This window comes from Vipera ursinii, assembly GCF_947247035.1.
Source record: "Vipera ursinii genome assembly, chromosome: 2".
Classification (NCBI taxonomy): domain Eukaryota; kingdom Metazoa; phylum Chordata; class Lepidosauria; order Squamata; family Viperidae; genus Vipera; species Vipera ursinii.
Window position 1 is genome coordinate 82,767,079 of NC_139513.1, and position 24,757 is coordinate 82,791,835.

At 41.9% G+C, this 24,757-nt stretch overlaps 1 protein-coding gene across 7 annotated transcripts; it reads left to right on the top strand.

Annotated features, from left to right (window-relative positions):
- Positions 1–1,979: 1,979 nt before the first annotated feature.
- On the top strand, positions 1,980–24,467 carry LOC310635205 (nuclear factor 7, brain-like). 7 transcript variants are annotated; one of them, XM_083353898.1, is made up of 9 exons: positions 1,980–2,207; positions 3,153–3,427; positions 5,502–5,597; positions 10,493–10,726; positions 15,024–15,043; positions 16,429–16,541; positions 16,639–16,970; positions 20,391–20,434; positions 21,334–21,502. In XM_083353898.1, the coding sequence occupies exons 2-9, from the start codon at positions 3,155–3,157 to the stop codon at positions 21,368–21,370; spliced, it is 1,149 nt and encodes a 382-aa protein (XP_083210024.1). In that variant the 5' UTR covers positions 1,980–2,207; positions 3,153–3,154; the 3' UTR covers positions 21,371–21,502. The 7 variants fall into 7 exon arrangements, with proteins under 7 accessions (XP_083210024.1, XP_083210025.1, XP_083210022.1 ...); XM_083353899.1 differs by lacking the exons at positions 20,391–20,434; positions 21,334–21,502 and adding an exon at positions 24,374–24,467; XM_083353896.1 differs by lacking the exon at positions 20,391–20,434 and having other exon boundaries at positions 21,334–21,515.
- The last annotated feature ends 290 nt before the right edge of the window (positions 24,468–24,757 follow it).

A 24,757-nucleotide genomic window follows, 5' to 3' on the forward strand; every position in this document is an offset into this window, starting at 1 on the left:
CACATATGTAGTCTGGATTGAGGTTGGTTCTGTCATCTAAGGTGCTGTCTTGTATCAGTCATTTGTTCACTACCATGACAGCTTCAGTTGTTGGAATGCAAGTGAAGAGGGAAGTCACATCACAGAAACCATGGTCTCATCCAGGTCCAGTTTTAATTTCCAAACCTTGCTGGTGAAGTCGTGTGAATTGCTCAGAGAGTTGAACACTATATGCCAAGAACACTTTAGAATCACCTTCAAATGTGGGTGTCATATTTTAATTTTTAAGTCAATTTTAATGTTAATATTTATTATTTGAATGTTCTGTGTTGTTCTTATTTGGTTGTAAGCTGCCTTAGGGTCACCTCTGGGCAAGATGGGCAGCAAATAAATTTAATAAATAAAAATGACTTAAATTTGCTAAGCAGCTGTAGCTCAAGGGCTTCCATGTTTGGGTTGTTATACGATATTCCATAGTTAAGAAAACAAATTGATGGATCATGGAACAAATTGTCCCAGAATTTTCACTCAAGGTATAATAATGTCCAGGCTCAAATTATCTTACTTTGGATACATTATAGCAGGGGTGTCAAACTCAATTTCATGGAGGGCCACATCAGCATTGCGGTTGCCCTCAGGGGGCCGGGTGGGTATGGCCAGGGTGGGCGTGGCCTACTGGGTGGGCGTGGCTAGAGTGCATATGGCCTGCTGGGTGGGCGTGGCCAGCTCTACATCATTGGCATCAAGGGTGCCTATGGGGGCCTGGGCAGGAGTGGGACAGATCTGAGGGTCTCTGGCAGAAGGAGGGTCTCTGGGCCAGGGCCAAGGCAGTGGGGGCCATTCCCTCACTGTTTCCAGGACGGCTTCGCGGGCCGCATGAAACCACTTCACGGGCCGGATCTGGCCCCCGGGCCTTGTGTTTGACATGTCTGCATTATAGGGGGGAAAAAACAGCTCTGTGGAAAACTCTAATGCTAGAAAAGGTGAAGGAAAGAGTATGTCCAGCAGCAAAGTAGGTAGTCTCACTTCCAGTAATGATGAGTGCATTGTAGGAAGACCAGATTAGTCATAGATCATCCTGGAGAAAAATCTGTGTTTGCTAAGAGTCAACAACAACTTGATGGCACATCAATCAACAATATTCCCAAATTCTTCTCTACTTCTGAAGAAGTACACTAAAAAAACAAACCAACAGAGACAGTATTTTCATCTGATGCACAAATGAATTGAATGGTGAACTGAAGCCATTTTAAGATCCATTTCAGCAGGACTAGTACGAAAGTTGTTCTGGAAGCACAAAGATGATGATTCTGCCCCCCCCCCTTTCCGAATGCTTTTGTTGCTATGCATGTACTTCTAATGACACCTGTAACTGATGGGGTGGGGGGAGGAACAGTTTAGCCAACCTAGTAAAAAAAACACATCTACGTCACCATGAGAAACTTGTCAGCTTTGCAACTAGCAGCTCAAAGCTTTACAAGCAAGAAGGCGGCATGCAAAGTTATCATTTTGGTAGCTAAGAGAGATAAAACATGTCGGATGGTATGCAAATCGAAAAAAGTTTACTTCAATGCATAAAACAAGCCCTCTAAGCTGTTATTTGCCGTATTTATATTTCTCATTTTTAGTGGAGCAATAGAGAAGAACAGAAAAAGGGCAGGATTTACCGAGGTCTTTCAAAATGTTGGCCCGTGAGAAAGATTGCAGCGCCGTCATTTGAGTTTGCCCCTTACATAAGAAAATGGGGTGAAGGTGCGCGGCACAGTACTGCATCAGACTGTACAATATAGTCAACTCCGCAAGAGATAGAAGTTGTTTGTTTGGAAAATGACCAATCGCAGGCTTCCACAGATGCTCCTCCCTTCTTAAAAAGAGTTCACAGAATTAAGTCCTGAATGCAAACTTCCTCGGGTTTTGCAGCCAACAGAAAAAAGCCCCTACTATTGAGCCCGTCGCGGCAAACGTCTTTCTTCTGCAGCAAATACCTAAAGACGGAAGAGGCGAGCAGACGCAACCGCGAGCGCCCGGAAGCCTTTCGCGGCAACATCAAGCAGCCCCGAAGCACCGACGGGGCCAGACAAAGGAGTTGACCAATAGAGAGCGAGGTCGGCCGTCAGGGACTGTCCCGATTGGTGGAAAGCGCCACCGCTCAAGCAGGCTGAAGTGCAGGTTGGAGTCAAGAGTTGAGGACTTTGCCCGAGTCCCTCGGCGAAGGCGCGACGTGGCGGGTTAGTGAAAACGTTGGCGCTGAGAAGGGGTGGTAGCCCAGTCGTTGCCTCGGCCCGTAGTGAGCAAAGCCGGGGTGGGAAAGCCCCCTTTCGACTCAGCAACGGGTACCCCTTCAGCCAGGCGTTAAGCTCCACGGGCCGGTTGGGAGGTGCATTTGCTTTTCTTTAGGGAACCTTAAGTGTTAAGGCTATTGTCTGAATTGTTCCGTCCCCGTGTTCTTGGCACTATTCTCGGCATCGCGTTGTTTTGGAGAGAAAATACTAAAGAAACTGTGCGGGCGGCTGTTGAGATGTGAACTTGGTCTCCGAGATGCCATGTCTGTTTGTTTGTTTTTTGATGGCAAGGCAGCTTGCTACGCCGGACTGTCTTTTCAGAGTGTAATTTCTGTTTAGACTAGCCTGAGCAAGGGTAGGCAACCTCGGCTCTTTTATGACTCGTGGACTTCAACTCCCAGAATTCCTGAGCCAGCTTGGCTGGCTCAGGAATTCTGGGAGTTGAAGTCCACGAGTCATAAAAGAGCCGAGGTTGCCTACCCCTGGACTAGAGCAAGCAAATCTGGTCTGCAAAACTCCAAATGGCCACCAGCGGGCAGTAAAGAGGGAAAAAACCCTGCCAATTGGCGGTTTTGAGATCCCATGTATTGTGGTTAAGATTGAATTCACTGGGAGGGCATCAGATTCTAAGTAGATACCTGCTACCTGTAAAAAAAAATCAAAAGGTATTGCATTTTTTTTGCTACTTTTTTATATGAAGAAATGCTTTTATTGATTACATTTGCCTAAAGGTGGAACTTTTATACAAAGGGGAGGATATGCAGTCCCGCTTAATGGTTATTTATGTATTTGGGGGAAGTATTTAAACTAATCATGCATTATTTTCAGTATGTTCCACTTGTAAAACTCTGCGTAGAATTGAAACTTAGGCCCTATTTTATATTTTTGCAGAAATGGCTGGCAAGAGCCAGGAGCAGACCATTCAAGAGGAATTAACCTGTTCCATATGCTGTGACCTCTTCAGGAACCCTGTCATGCTGCAATGCATGCACCATTTTTGTAAAGAGTGTATCCAAAAATATTGGAATAGATGCCCCAGAATTGCCACTTGCCCTCAGTGTCGGCAAAAAATTCCTTCCCGATCCTTTCATCCCAATTTCATTGTATCTAATATAGCAGAGACAGTTCGAAGATCTGCCTCTGAGGAGCACAAAAGGAAAACCAAAGTAAGTAACCATGTGATGAAATCAATTTTCCTCGGCCATTTGGCAAGTAGCATATTTAACATGTGGCACATTGCAATAGAGATTCAGTATGGGCCTCTGGCTATAAACTGAAAGATTATAAATTCTGGTCCTGCCTTAGGCACAAAGCCTGCAATCACTGTGCTGTCTCTCAGCTCTAAAAAGCAGGCAAGAGCAAGCCACATCTGAAAATCCTTGCCAAGAAAACTGCAGGGCAGGCAGGCAACAGTGACTCAAAGCCACCCGAAAAAGCCTGCAATAAGCCAATATGCCTCTTCCAGGCATGATCAGTGAACTTGATTAGTTCCATCTATGATTTATCTGTCTGTATCACAGTGAACTGTGGCTTCTTCCTCTTTCACAAATTCATCATGGATTGTTCTTGGTTTGTATGGCTTCTGGAGAAGACGAGCCAGAACTATTCACATGAAAAGATAGATACATCCATTACATATAGAATCATCAAAGGATGTTACTGAGCAAACAGATGTTCTGAAACACTGTCCATGGACATATCACACATTTCTGAAGTGTAGTGTTCCGTGGTATGCCTGCTATCTTCTAGCAAATACTTAACCATGAAGTTGCAGAAGAAAAGTCAGATAACTTTTGGATCAAGATATTTATATTTTTGTTTTAAATTCCATCCTTCCTATCCCATTTTCAGTCTACTTTGGCAACAGGTGGTATTTTTATGATTTCTAAATATTTTTATGATTTTTCATAAATAAGGCAACAAACATACCTAATATTCCTTTCTTCTCCTATTTTCCCCACAATAACCACCCTGGGAGAGTTGGGTTGAGAGAGAAAAGTATTTTCTCCCCCCACGCTGCATTTTGCTCTATTCCTGTCTTTAACTTGAAGTTCTAATCTTTTGCTTAATTTCCTTCACCTCACCTCATAATGCTGTTCTTTGCAGCGCAATACTGAAGAACAAGATTTTGTTTAGCATCCTGATCTGCCATTGGGACAAACAAAGGTTAGAAGGAAAATTCCTGAGGAAAAGTTTGGGACTAAGGTTCTTATGTTTCTGGGATCTGATTTCCCAACCGTTTGACCAATATTGATTTGTAAAGATGCTTCTTTATAGTCAGGACATGACTCCCAGTGAAAAGGTAGCACATCATTCTTTACTAATTGGTTCTTCTTTTTGCATGAGAAAAAAAGATGGAAGAAGAAGTCACAAGTGAAAGAAAACAGTATTAGAAACCTTTGTTAAATTCCACACACAAGAGCACAGCCGACATTTTGTCTGAAAGCCCTTTAGGCATGGTCCTTTAGCTCAGGGGTCCCCAACCCCTGGTCCGTGCACCAGTACCAGGCTGCGGCATGCCCGCCAGTAACTGGGCTGCATAAACAAGCAAAGCCCCATCCGCGGAATGCAGGTAGCACACGAAACCATGCCCCCTCCGGTCTGCGGAAAAACCTCTCTCCACGTAACCGGTCCCTGGTGCCCAAAAGGTTGAGAACCTCTGCTTTAGCTCATAGGTGGGGTGGGTGGAGGAAGCAAGAGAGAGAGGTCTCCAGCAAATGAATAAAAAAGATGGTGATAATAATTATTGATTAGGGAACAGTGGTAAAGCAACTAAAGTGGGGCTCATAGCCACAGTGCCACTCTGCAACTTAAATGTTTGCATCCATTGTCATTACCAAGTGGGAGCTTCCATGTTTACATCTCGCCCTTTTCATACTTGTGTCCTGGCACTGGATACAAAGAGGTAGGGTTGCAAGGTTTGTATCACAATGTCACTGTACATGGTTTATCATTCCTTCCCACCTCTGGATGCCTTTGGAGAGGTTAGTGGCTGGAAATAAAATGTATAAAGAGGGGAAAAAACAACAGCATGCCACTATTTTCATATCATTGTTTCTCTAAGGAAAATGAAGGGAGAGTCAGGAATTCTAACAAGCAACTTCATGGGATAGGTGAGGCTGGGGAAAACCCTTCCTTTCTGATAAAGCTGCAAATCTCTATTGTACTGACTCCAAAATTAATATTGGAAGTTATTCATACGTATTGAGGCAAATGCTTTATTTATTCATTCACTTTCAGATGGAGTTCCAAAAGGTCCTTCAGGCCTACCAGATGAAATGCAACCAACTGTTGAAGATGAAGCAAAAGAATGAGGAAAATATCAAGAACTTGGTGGTAATATACTGGTTTAGGGTCAGAAGCAAATGGCTAAGATGATGTCAGAGGTGGGACATTTGGGGTTTGGGAGGGATGGAGCATTTTGGCCACCTGCCAGGAAGCACTGAAATTGAACAATCAGACAACCTTAATTGCAGAAAATATATAAAAGGATTGAGCATTGTAAGACTTATCCAATCAACAGGACCAGAGCTGGGTTCCTTGCGTTGTACGGCTTTTTCCTCCTAATACTATTCTTAAATTACAAAAGAAGATAAACCAGTCAGTAAAGAACAGTTGCTTCTGGGTTGTCACAAGGCAAACTAATCATCTGCCCAGATAATTATTGAACTGCTGAGGCCTCAGCAGAATAGAAGATTAATACCTCTAATTATGGATTTTGCGCAAAGCAAGAGGGGAACTACTGGGGAGAGTAGCAGATGGAAAAAGAGCTTAACCCCATTAAGCCAGTCTTTTTCCTGCTTTGTGCCATAAGGCGTAGAAGTCATATTTCACAAAATGATTTCTGTGAAGAAAACCAGCAAAATCTCTCCCAAGTAACAAAAATAAGTCAGAGGAGAAGGCTCTTCCATGTCAAAGTTTTAAACTGTAGCATACAAAATAATACAGACATTTGATTGTGATGGCATCTTAAAAGAAAAAATAATATTGTACTACTGAAATACATTTGCCAAAGAAAAGCCTTTAAAACAAACGCTGAGATAATAGTGTTATAAATAATAATGGGATAAAAGCAGAGCAAACTTTCTCAAATCTCCCTAAAATTATTTCTCTGTGTGTGTCTGTGCACATGTGCATGTATGCATGCATGCATGTGCAGATGAAAGAAAAAATTGGTAGAGCCCTGGTGGCGCAGTGGTTAGAATGCAGTATTACAGCTGATTCTGCTCACTGCCAGGTGTTCAATCCTGATTGGTTCAAGATTGACTCAGCCTTCCATCTTTCCAAGGTCATTAAAATGGGGACCTAGATTGTTGGGGAAAATATGCGGATTCTCTAAACCAGGGCTTTTTCACCAGTGGTACGTGTACCACCTGTGGTACATTGGCACCTGGCAGGTGGTACGCGACCATCCTTGAAAAGTGGTAGCAGTGGAGGGGAATGAACTGAACCGGTGTTAGCACCACACAAGCCTGAGTGAGAGATGGCTGGAGCTGCAGGGCTGTCAGGGCTCAGCGAGAGTGCCAGGATCAGCGCTTCTTCGGGGCTGTCAGGGCTCAGTGGAAGCGCCAGGATCAGCGTCAGGCTCCAGCTGTTGCTCGGCGCTGATGCTGGTGCTTCTGCTGAGCCCAGAAGAAGCGCCGATCAGCTGGAATGTTGCAGCATCTCCAGGGTCTTGTGATTTACATTCAGATGCTTGGCAACTGATTCATATTTATGATGATCACAGTGTCCCGGGGTCATGTGAAGTGACCAAAACCTGCTGCAACCACCCAGCAAACGGGGGGGGGGGGAATAAAAACCAAACACCCCCACCTCACCCCCGCTGCCAATCCTCAACAGAACTGCTCACAACTATGAAAACCTCGGACAGGAGGAAGAGCACTGCCGGGCAGGCAGGCAGGCAGGTGTCTTGCTCGGCTGTGGCTTGGGGGGCACTTTTTTTAGTGCCATTGTAACTTCGAACAGTCACTAAGCGAACTGTTGAAAGTCGAGGACTACCTGTACTTCATCACTTTTTCCCTTTTTGGGGGGGCTCATCAGGTTTTTGAAACCTTGCTAGGGAAGAGGCTGCTGCTTAATGTCAGGGGTTGTGTAAGGACCCATCTCAGCTAACCACCTGAGACAGTAGAAATCTTGAAACAGGCATTGTTTCAAGAGGAAACTTTCATTAGAGGTTAGTGACAGTAGGGAAGTCAAGGCGAGATCTAGGGGAAATCCTGCTTAAACAGTATAGTTAAACCAGGCAATATTCCTCCTCCCACCAAAGTCGTAATGTCCATTTGAAATCCAGCCAATCCACAGGTGGCACGATGTGCGGGTGACTGGCACAGTTGGCGCGCATCTCAAGGTCTTCTCCAGTTTTATTTCTCTTTATCAGGGAGACATATTCCTTTCTCAACTGGATAAAGGCGGGAGAAGAAAAGCAGAAAGCGAAAGTTATCCCAAGTGAAAGCAAATATCCTCCCTTCCTCCAGCAGAATGGCAGTCCCCAAAACAAAAGCACAAGAGTATATAGGCAAGGAAAACAATAAGGATTTGGGGACCTGACAGGTTGTTATGGGGCTGTTTTGTTCCCTATGCTTTTATCTGACCCACACGAAGCTGAGAAAACGTCGTGCTTGATGATACCCAGTTCTTCCCCTCTTAGTCAGTATTCATGTCCTTTATTGGTGTCTAGATGCAGTGATACATCAGAGATAAATTAACAGAATTAAGCTCACGACAATATGGATTAAACCTAATGCGCAATAGTAGATATGACACCTTTTGAAGAATCAAGTTTATAGCTTGGTATGCTTTAGCGTTCATCCCAGACATTTATGAGGCTATTGTGATCAGGATGTCATTGTCTACTAGTATGCCCTTTACCAGAGGAGACATATTTGTCCACTTTCTTCATCTTGTGATTATTTCTCTTTTAAACTACTAAAATATAGAATATTTAGAATTTGCAGTTGATTCTTTGTGACATGTGGTTTGCTGATAACATTACTCTACCCTTTTAACGGCATTACCATTCATTGTGTTTTAAGTCCAGTTAAAAATGCTGGTTCTTGTCATTGAACACCCCTAAACTTGAGCTTGATGGAAAAGAACTGCCTTGGTTTGCATGAACTTTTGATTTGTATGAACTTTCACAAATTGTTTATGTCCTACTCCCAAGAAAACTAAGTTGGTATGGGAGGGGGTATATTCTTGTTTAATTACGTAAAATATTAAATATTGGTTGGCTTGCTTTGTGCTTATTATGATCTTGCATTTGTTCTGTACCAAGATATGTAGGGTATCCATTTTATCCGTAACAGAACCCTCTGAATGATGATTTGCCAGGAATTGCAAATTCTGAGAGTGAATGAGACTTGAACTTGGATCTTCTTAATGACTGTGCCACATTGGCCACCTTGATAATACAGCAATCACTAATAATTTAAAAATTAAAATGAAATAGAAACACTCAACTTTCTGCTTTTCTCATGTACTTCATTCAGATATATTATATATTAGAATATTAAATTGTACATCATCTGAAAATGCCCTTTCTGGACTGAAATTTGACTCCAACGTTTTATTAAGGTTTTTTTTAATAACCAAGGAATCTAAACACATATACTTCTGGGTGTGGGAGAGATATTTGCTAAACCATCTTAGTTTTCCTTTTGATGTCTTGTCAGAAATAATATTAAATATTGTGCAGCAGTTTCTGAATAGCTAAGTAATCATTAAATAGGCTTTTTTAAAAATTAAAGACTATGATTTACCCTTGAAGTCATCAAGGTGAAGGAACATGATAAGTAATAATAGTCTTCCAGTTTATCAGAGAAACAGTACATCTAATTCACCTTCAACAAAATTTAGGGTAAAGTTTGGAAGCAGGCAGATATCAGAAGCATTAGATTTAAGTTCATGGAAGCTTCTGTAATCATTCTGTTAGCTGTTCATTCATTATATATATAATATATAATGACAGTGTTTGAAAGGCTTTGGTAGTCTAATTGTTGCTAGTTTGAAATGACAGTAAGTAGCAAGTAATGTTCACTTCAAAAGGAGTAATTAGAATTCAAAATTAACTCTAATCATTTTGAGCCCATTGAGGCTCATTATAGAAGGCCTCACAATCAGTGTACACCAGAGGAGTGTTAGAAAGAAAGAAAGAAATCAAATAATACAAGACAGATGAACATTGGGGCTTGTTTTGATGCCCCTGAATTTAAGCATTGTGTAATCTCTTTTTATAATTCTGTGTAGAATGAAATTAAATGGCAGGAGAGAGAGGAGGTCAGTAGTAATGTAACTAGACAAGACTTTTTTATCACTGTATTGGATCCTCAAAACAGGTGGACTGCCGTGTTTACAGAAAATTGGAGAGGGGCAAATAAAATGCTCACAAGCATACAAAAGATGGTAAAAAGCCTTTAATAAATCTGATTTTTAAAAAAACCCAAATAAATGCAAGCATTTAGCAGAAAAGGCCCACCTCCTCCAGGTGTTTTGAAAAATGCATACATTCAGCTTCTGCCTCTTGTTCACTGTTAACATAGTATTACTGATTAATTGCTGGATAAGTGGTTATTATACGTTTCTGTCATACCCTGTTGTGATAGGACTGTTTTTAATGTAAGAATACAGCAATATTTTTCAATAAAAGATAGGAGAAAATAAACAAGAAGAGTCAAATTATTATAACTATACCATGTGGGAAAGGAACTGTTCACATAAAGACCAATCAAGGAACAAAGTAATCTTGCAGTTACACCGAACAAGTAGCAATTAGAGAAATAAGTCACAAAAAAGAAGCTTCAAATTAAAGTTGCAGTAGATCTGAAAAGACTCAATAGTGTTCTGCCAGACCATGCTAAAAGAATAGCACCATAATTGCCTTTAAATGAGAAAATTCTTCAAGTCTGCTTGAAAGAAGGCCAAGGAATAGCTTGGGGAAATTGTGGTGCGATGAATTAACTGCAACATCTGGATTCTCTGTAAAAGTGAGAGGACAATTCCAGATTAAACAGTGGCATAGATAGAACTGCTGCCCTGTGGCTGTGCAGATCACTAGAAAGATAGCTGAAAGCTTTAAAAGCATGCTTTGCTCTCCCCTTGAACAAAGTGATGATACGCTGCCCACAAACTTTTATGGATGTAGTATGCAATGTAATATCTTTGGGAACGTAGATAGCTGTCGAATATATCAAACATACACCTCATTTCTATTTCTTGTGATCTCTGTCCAGAAAACATCTGGAAAACTGAACTCGGAGATCCAAGCAGCATTTCAACATCTGCATCAGATCCTCCAAGAGGAGGAAGGAAGGATGCTGGCGGAACTGGCTAAAGAAGAAGGACAGTGTATGCTGAGACTGAAAAACGCTTCTGTACAACTCAGAGAAGAGATTGCTGAGTTGAAGAAGAGCATGGAGCAGGCAGAGCGCCGACTCGACAACTTGGGGAACTCGTCAGTGCTGCAGGTGAAACTTCCTACACTTCAGTTGAGACACGAGGGCTGAACTTAGGAGTCCAGATCAAATTTACCCCTCCTCGGTCTTGTTCATGCTACAAAAACACACCGAGGTGCAGGGAAAGTGCTAGACCAGGAGGGCGTGGGGCAAGTCAGAGGAGTGGGTTATCTCCTGAGTGAGAGAAACGTGGGCTCCCAGAAGTCCCCATGTACCAATTTACAACCTGAAAGTGTTTGTCTTTTTTGACTTGTGTGTCTTACTGTCTTTGTCCGTCACTAGACTTGGCATTTCGCAGCATGCTGCCAGAGCAGGTAAATTTCTGTTTGGCTGTCTAATGGCATCTGTAGTGCTACCTCTACCTGTCTTCTCCTTTTCTCCAGGGTGATCAATGAGGATTCCTTCCTCTCTCCTTCCCTCCCTCCCTGTCTCATTTCTTGCAGTCTTGACAAACATGGCAAGGTAAACTTCACCTGACATTCCCTTCCTCCTCCTCCTCCCCAGCAGGTGAGAGCTTTTGCTCTTTTCATTTCCATTTCCTGTAACACGATTGATCACCCATGGTTTTAATGCCATCTTTTTACATCGCAGTAAGTTGCTATGGCTACTGTGGCAGGATTGTTAAAACGAATGGCTGACTCTCCCTCTAATACAAATCGTATGGGAAATTGTCTGCCTTGAGAAATTACTGCAAACTCTGCCATACCAAGACCTTGAGTCTTGTACTGCCCAAAGAGTCCACGTTGGCTCCGGATTCTATCCAGCAAAGCTGTTCAAGGAAAGAATCACGATTGATACTGGAGGTGAAAAACCGGAGGATCGCCCCCAAAGTCTCCTGACAATAATCTGATGATGAGGGAAAAGGCGGAGGTTCGGAGGTTCAAGCCCAGGCATTGTATTGAAAAGACCACAAGTTTAATCCTTGCCGTCCCAGACAACTGAGAAAAGCTCCTCTCTGAAAACCTGGAGAATATCTACCCGCTATCAGTACACAAGAAAATAATCTAGCGCTAAACTTACATACTGCGGTAAAGCATGGTTTATTTTAATTGTGGATTATTGACCCAGCTGCAACGATTGATCTATTAGCCATGGATTCATAAAACATTCCTGTGTCACATTCAACCAGATTATAAATCTGTGCAGTGTAAGAATTAGAGCACAGTCAGGCACAGTTGAGGTAATCCTATTGTTAAGAAGCTTTTTCAGCATGCAACCAGATATTTCATTATTATTTTACATCCTGCCTGTGGAATGATGATGCTTGCCTTTTGAGGGTCTCAAAGACTGCAGTCACATCTCCTCCTCCCCCTCCATATTTTTGCTCTTCTTGCAGTGAAGCAATTTCTTCAGCCTGATCATGGGATTAGTCTTCGCTCCTTTCATCTGAACCTTTGCGTGAATATTCCAACTTTTTCTGAATCCTTTTTAAAGTGAGGTAACAGAACCAGATATAATACTTAGGCGGGAGCTGGCCAATGTGATTTATTTTTTATTTTATTTTTTTATTTTAATCCCATTTATATCCCGCCCTTCTCCGAAGACTCAGGGCGGCTTACAATTTAAGCACAAACCAATGTGCTTAGCAATAGCCTTCATTCTATGTGTATGCCTGCTTATTAGGGCTCCCCTCCCCCCAAGCGGCATTATTACAAAGTCAGCTTATTGACCCCAACAGTCTGGGTTCTCATTTTACCTACCTCGGAAGGATGGAAGGCTGAGTCAACCTTAATTTAAAGGTTTGCAGTTCATTTAGCGACCATTCAAAGTTAACTATGGTACTGCAAAAAGTGACTTATGGCCGTTTTTCAGAATTACAACCTTTGCAGCAATCCCCATGATCATGTGATCGAAATTCAGATGTTTGGCAACTGACTCATACTTATGGCTGTTGCTGTGGCCCAAGGTCATGTGATCACCTTTTGCAACCTTTTGACAAGCAAAATCAATGGGGAAGCCAGCTTCACTTAACAACCAGGTTACTAACTTATCAACTGCAGTGATTTACTTACAGTTGTGGTAAGAAAGGTCGTAAAATGGGGCAAAACTCACTTAACAAATGTCTCACTTAACAACCTAAATTTTGGGCTCAACTGTGGTTGTAGGTCAAAGTCTGCATGTACTAGTAATACAGCAAAATTTTCCTCTTTTTGCAACTACCATATATCAAGTGTTATTCCAATATAATTTCTTCCAATACTATTGTCCGTTTATCTGTCCCCTACGCTGTGTTTGTGGATTTGATTTCTCTTTCCTGTTCCATTACTTTCAGCCCATTTCTCTTGGTCTGCCAAGATTATTTTCAGTTTTATTTATCTCTTCTAGCTGTTCTATCCAGTTTTTGCCACCTGCAAATATTATAAAAATATTCCTATCATCTGTTCATCCATTAATATAAAACTGAAGACTACAGGACCTAGAAATATATCAGTTTGATGAGGAATCATTTATATTTGGAGTGTAGGACAACTCGACAACACACACACCACCACCCCGAGCCAACTTGCTGCAGGACAATTCAACATGGGATAACACTTTATACTTTTAGAATAAGAATAGAATAGAAGCTGGGACCTTAAGTCTTCTAGTCCAGCCCCCTGATCAAGCAAGAGAACCTATACCATTTCAGACAAGTAACTGTCTAGTCTCTTCTTAAAAACCTCTGGTGATAGAGCGCCCGCAATTTCTGGAGGCAAGCTGTTCCACTGGTTAATTGTCCTCACTGTTAGGAAGTTTCTCCTTAATTCCAGGTTGTTTCTCTCTTGGATTAGTTTCCAACCATTGTTTCTTGTCCTGCCCTCTGGTGCTTTGGAGAATAGTTTGATGGCCTCTTCTTTGTGGCAGCCCCTCAAATACTGGAATACTGAATTGTAGCCGGGCTTGTCTTGCTTTAGGTTTTAACCTTAAGTTAGAAGTCCTTGAGGCTGGGGTGAGCTGCAGTTCTACCTGTCCCTCGTGAGTTTTCCCACATTGAATTGTCTCATGGCAAGTTGGCCCAGGTGAGCTGTCCCATTCTGTTATGTTTGTTATGTGCAGGTTTTGAGCCAATGAAATATCCACTTAATTGTCATGTCATCCAACCCAACCTGACTACCGGTACCTTGCTAATCTGAATGTCACAGCCACTTTGTTAAATGCTTTGCTGAAATCAAGATATGTCTATAGAATTCCCACAATCTTTCTCATTTATTTATTTATTACATTTTTGAATCACATCTCTCCCTCAAAGAGGGACTCTTGGTGGTTATGCAATAAAGTATTAAAAATTTTACTAAAGGGAGATTTCTGATTAAAAATTAGTTGAAAATAATCTGGCAAGGCTATTCAAAAACCCATACTTACAACATTGTTTTCCAGGTATTTTCATAATGATTGTGTCAGATGTCCTTACCACACCCCTGGCTCCAACAAGAAACAAGCTGATGAGTTCACAGGTGGTTGGTTTAATCACGGAGCGTTCTGGCATGCGTTTAGTCACAGAAACAGCAAACAAAGTTAGCGCTGGCAGCAATCACCTCCCAGCGCTGTACATATGTGTCTCCCAACTGGCCCCACCCAGTGGCGTAGCATGGGGGGTGCAGGGGGGGCCGGGCGCACCAGGCACAACATCTGGGGGGGCGCTCGCACTCGCAGCTCTCTGCCCCTGCCTGGCTCGCTCACTCACTCTCACTGCAGTGCTGGCTGTGCGAATCCGATCCGAGCCGCCGGGTCGCCACCCACTGTGGAGGGGGGGTGCAAATTACTTGCCTTGCCCCGGGTGCTGACAACCCACGCTACGCCACTGGCCCCACCCACCTAACTAGCATCCAGCGTGCACCCAGCTGGGCTTGGACATGCTGCAAGCTTCTGGCTGACCTGTTGCTTCCCTGTGCCGATCAGCTGTTCGGCGGAACGGCCACAGAGCAGACGGCCACGTAGCCATCTTTGTATTTTAAATTGGTTCCAGTTTAATTTAAAGTTATAATGTACAGATAGGGATGAAGCTCTTCTGCTTTGCTGGTGACCTACTATAGGTTTCCTTCACAACCGAGAGCCAGAAAGACACCAAAAATTATGTTTCTTGAATAATAAAAGACTGAAAGCTTAAACTAACTCATCTCCTCACTCATTTTGTGAAATGTTTATTTGTCAACTCCAGAATATATTCCTTTAGCGTTTAGCTTCCCTTTGGAGTTGTGTTTAATGTTCACTTAATCGTAGTTGTCTTTCTCTCCAACTTCAGGATTGAATACTGTAGGATCTACTGAAACTAGTCCACACAAAATTAAGTGAGATATTTCTTAAATTTTCTCTGCTTCTTTTTTTGCAGGTGGAAACTGTGCCTGTCAGGTATGTGTCCAGGAAAGAAACATAAAAAGCTCCTTTGCAATTTCTTCTTCTCTCACCTGCTCTGATAAGGGGATGATTTCAGCAGGGTGGAAACTGGGGTATCGTCACCTTAGTATTCAAAGCACTGAAAGTTTGGAGGAAAACAGTGAATAGCCCAAGGATGTGCAGGTAGATCTGTATCCTCTGCATGCTAGGCACAGTTGCACAGATGTGCTAGGAGGAGCTTTTGTGAAATGGTTGAGCTATTTGAGTGAGCTCCACTTGCAATTCTTCAGAACCGATTAGCAATCTAAATGGACTAAAGACTAGCCTGCCAGATTGGCAGGATATCAGATCCAATATGAGCTCAGTTAATCTGTTTTTGCTTTTGCTTTGCCAATCCTGGAGAGCTTTCCAGCTTCACCCATTTGGGCAGGAAACATACACAGACACACAAATCTCTCACTTATCAAGGTCCTGTTGGATCCCAATGTGCACCTTGCGGTTCTGCTTTATTGTGATGCTGCCAAGTTGCTGTAATGTTTAAATTGGTGTGACATCCGTTTCCTTCGTGTTAACTGGTGACAGGGAAAGAGTGCTTGTGCAGTTCTCATCGTCACTGAGCTAGGGAGACATTTTTACGTGTAAGGAAATGGCTGGAGTTTTCTGTGGAACCAAGAGTTTAAAATCAATTTGTTAATAGCATTTGGCTTATTTTTTTTATTAGGTCCATTTGTACACCGTTACTGTGCATGTTTCTGTTTGTCTGCAAACTAGTTTCTTGCATGATGCTTAGGACTTTCTCCTGGCCATCCAGGCTGTGGGCCAATAAACCACTTTGACTGAGAAAAGGAAGCAGAAGGCCCAGGTCAGAAACTTCCCTTCTGATTTAAGCTGAACAGACATTGTGGGAATTTGGCACTTTCCAAGGAAGCTTCGTTCTTCAAATATCTGCAATCGCAGGTGTCGATGAATTGTATGGTTTCCTAGTAGTGCTGGGATCAGAAACAACAACCCAGGCCTCTTTCCTTAGCCATTGCTTTCAGAGGGCAATAAGGAGTTGCATGGTTTCCTGATCTTGGAGAAGAAGCAGTAGGGTTGGTGGATTTAATTAAAAACACCACTTCGTCCTGATCCCCCTCATTCCATCTGTTATGTGGACTCAGCAAACCGATACGGCTGAACCACTTTATAATAGTTTTACTGCCATCTCTTTATAAAAATGGGAACACAGTGATTTGCTACATAAAAGTGTGGAGCACGTTGTGCTCAGTAAAAGTACTGCTTAGTGTCCTGGTAAATTGACTGGAAAGCTTTGAGACTGGAGACAATGTACTTGATAATGGAGGAATGCCGTGATGTCTCTATACTCTTGTCTTGCTTAGCTAAGTTTCTTTCTATTCCAGACCAGCAGTGCAACTAGAAACATTGGCCTTGGGTCTAAAACAGTACAAGGAGCTATGTGACGGACCCTTGCAGTACATAATTTGGCAAAAGATGCTGAAATCCATCAGCCCAGGTGTGTTTCCCTGTTTCAAGAAAGCTTGGGATAAAGAGATACAACAGAGCTCCCAGATAGCAAAGCCCTCACTTAATTCTATGCATTGTTCCCATAGCTCCTACTGCTCTGACCCTGGATCCAGAATCGGCCCACCCCAACCTCATCCTCTCCAAAGATCTGGCTTCAGTGACAGAGAAGGAGTCACCTCAGGCAGTTCCCAGAAGTCCCAGACGTTTCCTGCAGAGCGTGAATGTGTTGGCCATGGAGTCCTTTGAAAGCGGGCAGCATTACTGGGAAGTCTGGGTGGGCAACAAGACCAAGTGGGAATTGGGAGTGGCTTCAGACAATGTGGACCGGGCAGCAAGAGTCCGGCTGTGCCCAGATAATGGCTACTGGACAATAAGACTGTGGAACGACTCCGAGTATTGGGCTGCAGCAACTCCCTGGGTACGTTTGAGGCCCCAGCACTTGCTGAGGAAAGTGGGGGTGTTGTTGGACTGCAAGGCCAAAAAGCTGACTTTTTATAACGCTGAGGAGATGTCACTCCTCTTTACTTTCCACCAGTTGTGGGCTGGCAAACTCTATCCTTTCTTCAGTACTGGCTTCAGTCACGGTGAGAAGAATGCAGAGCCCATGAGGATCTGCCACCCTCTCAGGCTCTGAAATCTTCTCATTTCACAAGATTTGATGGCACTTTCCTTTTTTTTCTGCCTTTGCAGCATTACAATGCTGTTTCTCTGTCCTCGTAACTGCCACTGAAAAAGGTTTGTTGAGATTTCAAACCATTTATGTTTGTGATATAGATCCAGCCAACTGTAGTGAAAAATGAAGGGATGTTGACCATTTTTATTTAAAGTGGTCCCTGATTGTCTTTTCTAAGGTGGGCTTTCTTTTTTGTTTTAATCTAACAAGGTGGTTGCTATTCACTTAAGGTTCAACCTTGCAAAAAGCAAAAGATCTTGACTATGTATCAGAAAAAAATGATAGGTGTAAGTTTCTATTTCCTATTACCACTTTTTCCAAGTGTAAATATGTTTCTTACACGCGCACACACACACACACACACACACGCCTGAAGAAAAAAAAATCCTTGTTAGGAAGACTCAGTTGTCCAAAAGTGCTATTAATTTTCATTTATATTCTGAGTTAAGAACAACAACAACAAAAATCGGTCTCAGAAGGAAGCTTAAGTTTAAAGAGAGAACATGAAGAAGAAATGGTTTCTAAGCTTTTTTAAAATAACCCACAAATTAGACAACGGGCATAAAACCAGCAGGCATGAGAATATCACATCTTGTCCTGGATTCTGAGGAGGTTCAGTCAGTCAAAGATTGAAAGCAGCCTTTTCCATGATGCGGGGCTAAGATGCTGAAGAATTAGATTATGCTGTTATCTTTAAAGGAACCAGCCAGATTCACAGGTCCCAGACTGAAGGACATCTTATAGTGCAGAGGAAGATTTTCCCAATTTTGCTGTACAGTTTTCAAATAAAAAAAAAATAAGGCATTTTTATTTTATTTCAAAATGCAATGTTAAAAAAGTTCTTTGAAAATCACTTTAAAAGAGCATTTTGTACATGTGTGTTTTATGGACATGAAAACAAGATCAATGTATGGGGGACTATGAACCGGAAGCAGTATGTCAGCTTGTAGTTCTTCAACATGCGATTCAGAACAGCAGCAGAAACTGATTTTGGTAATAACAGCCAATTGCAGGAGAGGGTTGCTGCATTAGGAAATGGGAGATGCAGCTCTGCACAGTTGAAAGGAGGAATTTTGAGGCTATGTGATGAAATTTCACAGATAGATTAGTGTTTGCAAGGAATGTATAAAAAGCTATTCCTAGCATCTGCACAATTAGTACAGAGTAGTACTTTTGTACAATTACATATTTTCCTTACAATAAAGTCAAATGAACCATTTTGCTATACAATATTAAAATAAACATAAATGTATATTTCTGCCAATTGTTCAGGAATTTTTCACTTCACACTCTATTTCTACCACTTTGTGCAAGAGGGTACATAGTTTTAACAAATCAGCTTTCTGTCTAGATTGACATTAAAGAATATTCATGAGAAGAGTAGAATTCCTTTTGATTTTTTTTCTCCCAGTTTTTGTGTAGTTTCTGGAGTTGCCAGCAGAGGGTAGTGTCTGCCAATAGAACATTTTAACGGGCCCTGAACTATTATTTATATCCCACTATCAATATTTTTTATAAATAACTCAAGGCAGCAAACATACATAATCTTCCTCCTATTTGATTCATACCTGTCATTCTTGGTTGCAAAATGGATTTACTTTTTTTTAAAAAAAAATTCCAAGTTCAAACAATTGCAAAGAGGAACAATTTTTAAAGAGAAGAATGTCTCTCTTCCAGGGACCCCTTTGGTGGCTCAGAAATCCAAAATTGGCTAAAACAAAAAAAAAACCACCCAATCCTTTTTGCTTTAGAGGATCCAATGTTTTCCCAGTCCTCGGTGGATATGTTTTCCAGACATGCCCCTAATCCTTGCACTAGGCAAGGTAATATTTCAAAAAAAAGGTCTAACCATCTTAAAAAGGGGAAACTCAGGAAACTTGCTGCTTTCCTCTCCTGTGTTGCCAAAATGAACTTGGCCAGGCTTTTGAGAGGATGAATTTGCTTACCTACTAACATCCTTGTGGTCTAGTAGGTTTTGTTGCTTTGGGGGGGGGAGGGGGGCTTTATGCCTCTGTAGTGCCACATAAAAGGAGCATCTGCCCCGAAGCTAATCATTTGGGTGTTTTCAGTGACATTGATTAAATAAACAGAGCAAGTTGATTAATAGCTTCACTTAGTCAAACCTTCAAACTCAAATAGCTGGTAACAGTTACCCCCGTATCAAATGACATTCAGTTGGCCTTCTAGGGAGGAAGCTGCATTAACTCTGCTTCACGTATTTAGGGCCCTGCTTTTAGAAGGCCACAAATCCTATAAATAGGTGATTTCCTTTACTTCAAGCTGCCTCCTTTGGACAGTTAATCCCTCTAACCTACAGTAAATCAGTAAAGTTAAAAATGACTAAATCCATTTGCAAATCTGGATGAAAACTTGATAGAAGTGTTGAATGTGAGCATTAAATCGTGTTTCTGAAACTTGGATAAGGCTTAACAGAATAACAGAGTTGGAAGGGACCTTGGTTATCTTCAATAATTCAATGCCTTGCTCAAGCAGGAGACCCATATCATTTCAGACAAATGGCTGTCCAGTCTCTTCTTAAAAGCCTCCAGTGATGGAGCACCCACAACTTCTGATGCAAGCCGTTCCGCTGGTTTATTGTTCTCACTGTCAGGAAATTTCTCCTTAGTCTTAGGTTGCTTTTCTTGCCTAAGTTATAAAACCTTACTTTTCTCTACATTGAATTTCATTTTGTTAGATAGGGCCCAGCGTTCAAATCTGTTGAGAGCCATCTGGATCTTGAGCCTACCTTCTGGGATGTTGGCTGTTCCCACCAGCTTAATGTCATGTGCAAATGTGATGACTTCCCCTTCTATTCCCTCATCTAAATTGTTTATGAAGATACTGAATAATACTGGGCCTCAGACAGTATTGTGGTACCCCATGCTTCCCTCCCTCCATGTAGATGTAGTTCCATTAAGGGTTATATGCTGAGTGGGGTTTATCAGCCAGTTATGAATCCATCTGGTGATGATCCCACTTTTTTCTAGCTTACCAAGAAGTAGGTTGTGGTGTACTTTGTCAAATGACTTACTGAAATCCAAGTATACTAGTTACACAGCATTTTGCTGGTCCGCTAATTTAGACACTTCGTCAAAGATTTGTTTGGTATGATCTGTTTTTGACAAACCCATGTTGGCTTCTGGATATAACTCTGTTTGCTTCTAGGTATTCGCAGATGTGGTGCTTGATCTTTTCCAGGAACTTCCCAGGTATTGATGTCAGGCTGATTGGTCTGTAGTTTCCTGGCTCTGTGGGGTTCCCCCCCCTTTTTTTTTAAGATGGGAACCATATCAGCTGTTTTCCAGGTCTCTGGTAGTTCCCTAGTGCTCCAGGATCTTTAAAAGATTCATAGTGCTTTATAGCCCTCTCTAAACAGTTTACAGAGTCAGCATATTGCCCCCAACAATCTAGGTCCTCATTTTACCAATCTTGGAAGGATGGAAGGCTGAGTCAACCTTGAGCTGGTGAGGATCGAAGTGGCAGAGGGCAGAGTTAGCCTGCAATACTACATACTAACTACTGTGCCACCATGTCTCTATATGTTGAAAGAAACTTATTATTATTTTTGACATTTGTTGCAAGCCTTAGTTCACTGAATTACAATGTCAAGTTTCTTAGTTCAAATTGCTATTCCTGTCTCCAAAGTTGAATGGATAATACCTCTTATTGCAAGCCACTTGCAGGTTTTCCAAAACCTTTAGAGCTGAGGTTCAAAAGTGGATTAAGCAGACTTCCTCTTGGGTTAATTTCAGGGATTGGCCTCTGTTGTATAGCTGTCAGCAAACCAAGAGCAGTTTTATTGTATGGAGGAAGGACTTCAGCCAAAAAAACTGCAGACAAAAATGGGTACCAGACGTGTCTCCACAATAGATGTAAGCTGGGTTTGCATAACCAAGGCACTTCTCCAAAACCATTGGCTTCATCTCCTGAACCTTCAGAAGCTTTTTGTACCTCACCTTTGAGAGCTCAATGTTTCCTATCAATTAACAACATTGCCCTTCACCCAACAGAGCAGCATCATTATCTAATCTTACAGAAGCCAAAGGCAGCCAATGTTACTTTGGTTTGCATTTGCACTGAATGACAGATATATTTTTTTCTTCCTCAGAAGCTCAAGCTCTCAGAGAGAGACCTTTGTGAAATAGCACCCTTCCAGGCTCTCTGTACATTTGCTCAGCCCAGAAGAATGCTGGATGCGAATCTCTTGCAAAATCATGCATAGAATTTACCATTTGTCCAAATTAAAATGCAGTACTGTGTTTGAATTAAAAGATCAGGCAAGTGTGCGGATGTAATAATTGTCAATTGTGAGACTCAAGGCTTGCATTGTGTGAAAGAATTAACCTAACCTGCTGCTATCCTTGGATAAACATTCAGTGTGCTTGTGGCAGAGGGCCAACGATGCACAACCCACCTCCCACCCCCAAAAGCAACCTTTGGAGAAAGTCCAGCCTCTGCAAAGGACAAATATAAAATTGTCCACTTAGGCCTGAGAGAGGCAGAACCCCTTTACATAGAGTAGGGGATAGCTTGCTCACCCACACCCCCTCCTGCTCTTTTTTCACCATGATCACCAGCCAGGATCGCTGTGAAAAAAACAGAAAATAGGGTGTTCCCAGAGATGACATGCTTTTGCAGAGCTGATCTAGGCACTCGTCTCTGTGCTGACAGCCAGAAGACAGAAATGTTCCTCTGTTAATACTGTATTTCCTTGTTTATTTGCATGACCCCTCTGACTGATCTAATGCAGAAGTATCCCAGAACTGTTTAGGGAAGACATTTTGTTTAACCACAAAGTTGACTGGATTTTCCTGTTCAAACAATACACCAGCCCCATCACATGTATGCATGCATAGACCTCTCTCTCTCTCTCTCTCTCTCTCTCTCTCTCTCTCTCTCTCTCTCTCTCTCTCTCTGTGTGTGTGTGTGTGTGTGTGTGTGTAAAATTTAGAATCATTTTAAGGCATTAGGAAAGGAAGTAAGATTAGCTTGTGTCACTAACACACACAGGTTTAAACTTTCTGTCTGTTGTGTAGTGTATAGCAGAAAAACAGACCAAGATGAAACATTTCAATATAATTGCTTTTTTAAAAAAAGAAAGAAAGAAAGGAGATATCATACATAGCACAAACTCTACCACTGAGCCACTACAAAGAGCTACTGGAGTTCAAGAGGTTCTTAAAGGTTCATCTTTACTACAATCTTCACTCAGTGCTGTGAAATACAGTAGCTGTTTTGACCATTCAAATGCCCCCACAAATGCTTAAATGTGCTTTTCCAGTACTAAGCATTATGATTAAAACTTCCATCTCAAAATGATAAAATTACTTTCTTCCCTTGATGGGAAGGTGAAATCAGAAGTGACCCAGGTCCATCTACAGGTCTGCTATATAAACAGCAATTATCTGCAATGACATTTAATGGCAGGCAGCTGGAGTGATTCTGGCACAGATCCAGAGCAAATCCTGCTGCGCATGAAGGAGGCATCATCCTAACAATCAGGGAGCAGACAACATGATGGATTTGCTCCTGGGTTGCAGCTGTGAAGATCCAGACAAATGAACTTCCCGGATGTTGCCAATATCCCGATACCATCTCAGTTCCAATGTGTGCAGTTTAAAAGCTGTCACTTGGAGCCATGGTGACCTTGATGATACCTGGGCATTGCTGAACTCATGTAGGATGGGAAATATCTGGCTTGATAATGGTAATTGTAAAACAGAGTCTTGGAACAGTTGTGGATTGCAAAGTCTGAGGTGACTGCAAACCAAATGCAGTTACAGGCTGCATCAACAGAAATATAATTTAAATGTAAATTATACATATACATATACATACATACATATATATGTATATATGTATATATATATAATTTCTCTCTGTATAAATGGGGCATGGTATCCTCCCCTCAGTATGATTGCAGGGTAACCACATCAAACTGTAGATCATATTGTGACCAGCTGTAACCTGAGGACATATACCGGTCCAGTATCTGATTTTTTTTTTAACATAAGTGATGCTGCGCTTCAGAGGTTAGGTGGCAATGAAGAGAATAAGTGGATAAGAAACTAAGTCTTAAGAAGAAAGACTGAATTAACTGGCATGTTTAGTCTTAAGAAGTGACAATTAAAAGTGACTGCAACACTCTTCAGACACCTGAAAAGATCTCGCACACAAGGCTAGGACTTGTTCTTTCTTGTTCCAGAGTACAGGATGCAGAATATCAGATTTTCAATTACTGGAAGACAAAGTCCAATTGAAAGTTACCAAAAAAAACCTTGACAAGTAAGAGCATTTACCTCTTAAAGGCTAGAATAAGAATGATATGCCCCATTCTCAAGAGGCCATCCTTGGACCTTGAGCATGTTGGAGAACTTCTATCCAGTCTTCAACCTTCCCTCTGGAAAGAGTGATTAGCTCTCAACTACAAAGGATCCTGGATGAAGTGGATTATCTGGAACCTGTTCAGGTTAGGTTAAAAAACAGAGATGACACTGGTTTCACTTGTGGCTGATCTGGAAAGCTTGGGATGGAACTGGTAAAGCTGTCTTGGTACTCTTGGATCTGTTGGTGGTTTCTGATACTATCAACCATGGTATTCTGGACTGGGTTCAGGGATTGGAAGTGGAAGCCACTGTTTTGTGTGCCTGTCTTCTTTTCTCTGTGGCTAGTTCTAGTTGGTGGGGAGAGGTCTAGCCCAAGTCCCTTGCAATGTGGGATGACTCAGGGCTTGGATCTCTCATCACTTCTCTTTAAGGTCTACATGAAACCTAAGCTCATATAACAGCATGCAGTAATTCATTTCCACACTTGGTTGGGCAAGCGATACTATTTTGGTGCTGACCCACTGCCTGAAGACTGTGAGGGTCTGGATGGGAAGGACCAACTCCAAATCTAAGTCAACCCTATCAAGATGAATTTCCTTTGGGTTTTTGCCCCCCTTCCTGTCTCCACTGAGGTGTTATCTTTGACTGTTATTGGGGTAGCATCAGGTAGCTGATGCATAATTGGGGGGGTCTTTCTGGACTTGCAGCTTCTGCTCAAGGAGGGGGCCTTTATACAGTTAGGTCTTGTGTGCCAATTGCACCCATCCCTGGACTTGGAGATCTTGCTCACGATAACTCATGTCTTGATTACTTCTGTGCTAGACTATTGCAATGCATTCTACATGAGACTGTCCTTGAAGATACAGGGCCATCAAAACTAAACCCTGTTCAAGTTGTCACCTGGAAAATAAAATAGGTATATATCCATGTTATACCACTGCTGTGTGAACTGCACAGAGTCTGAGTTTCTTTCTTGATGTAATTCAAGTTGCTGGTTATTACCTTAGGGCTCTACAATGTGTGGGATCAGGTTATTTGCAGGACCATCTCTTCTTCAGGTATCTACCCACTCCACTAGGCTAAATAGGCCATATCATTTAAATGCTGCCATCAAGCAGAACATAGGAATTAAAAGACATTTCAGCTTCTCCAGTGATCTAGTAGGTCTCTATCATTTTTGCCTACCAGAAAACTATAAAGAGATGG

What these genes read in the sequence shown, in the direction of transcription:
- LOC310635205 (XM_083353895.1), top strand. Translation starts at nt 3,155, where the DNA reads ATGGCTGGCAAGAGCCAGGAGCAGACCATTCAAGAGGAATTAACCTGT. An exon ending in AGCACAAAAGGAAAACCAAA is followed by an intron (nt 3,428 to 5,501) that starts GTAAGTAACCAT and finishes ATTCACTTTCAG; the next exon opens with ATGGAGTTCCAAAAGGTCCT. An exon ending in AAAATATCAAGAACTTGGTG is followed by an intron (nt 5,598 to 10,492) that starts GTAATATACTGG and finishes ATCTCTGTCCAG; the next exon opens with AAAACATCTGGAAAACTGAA.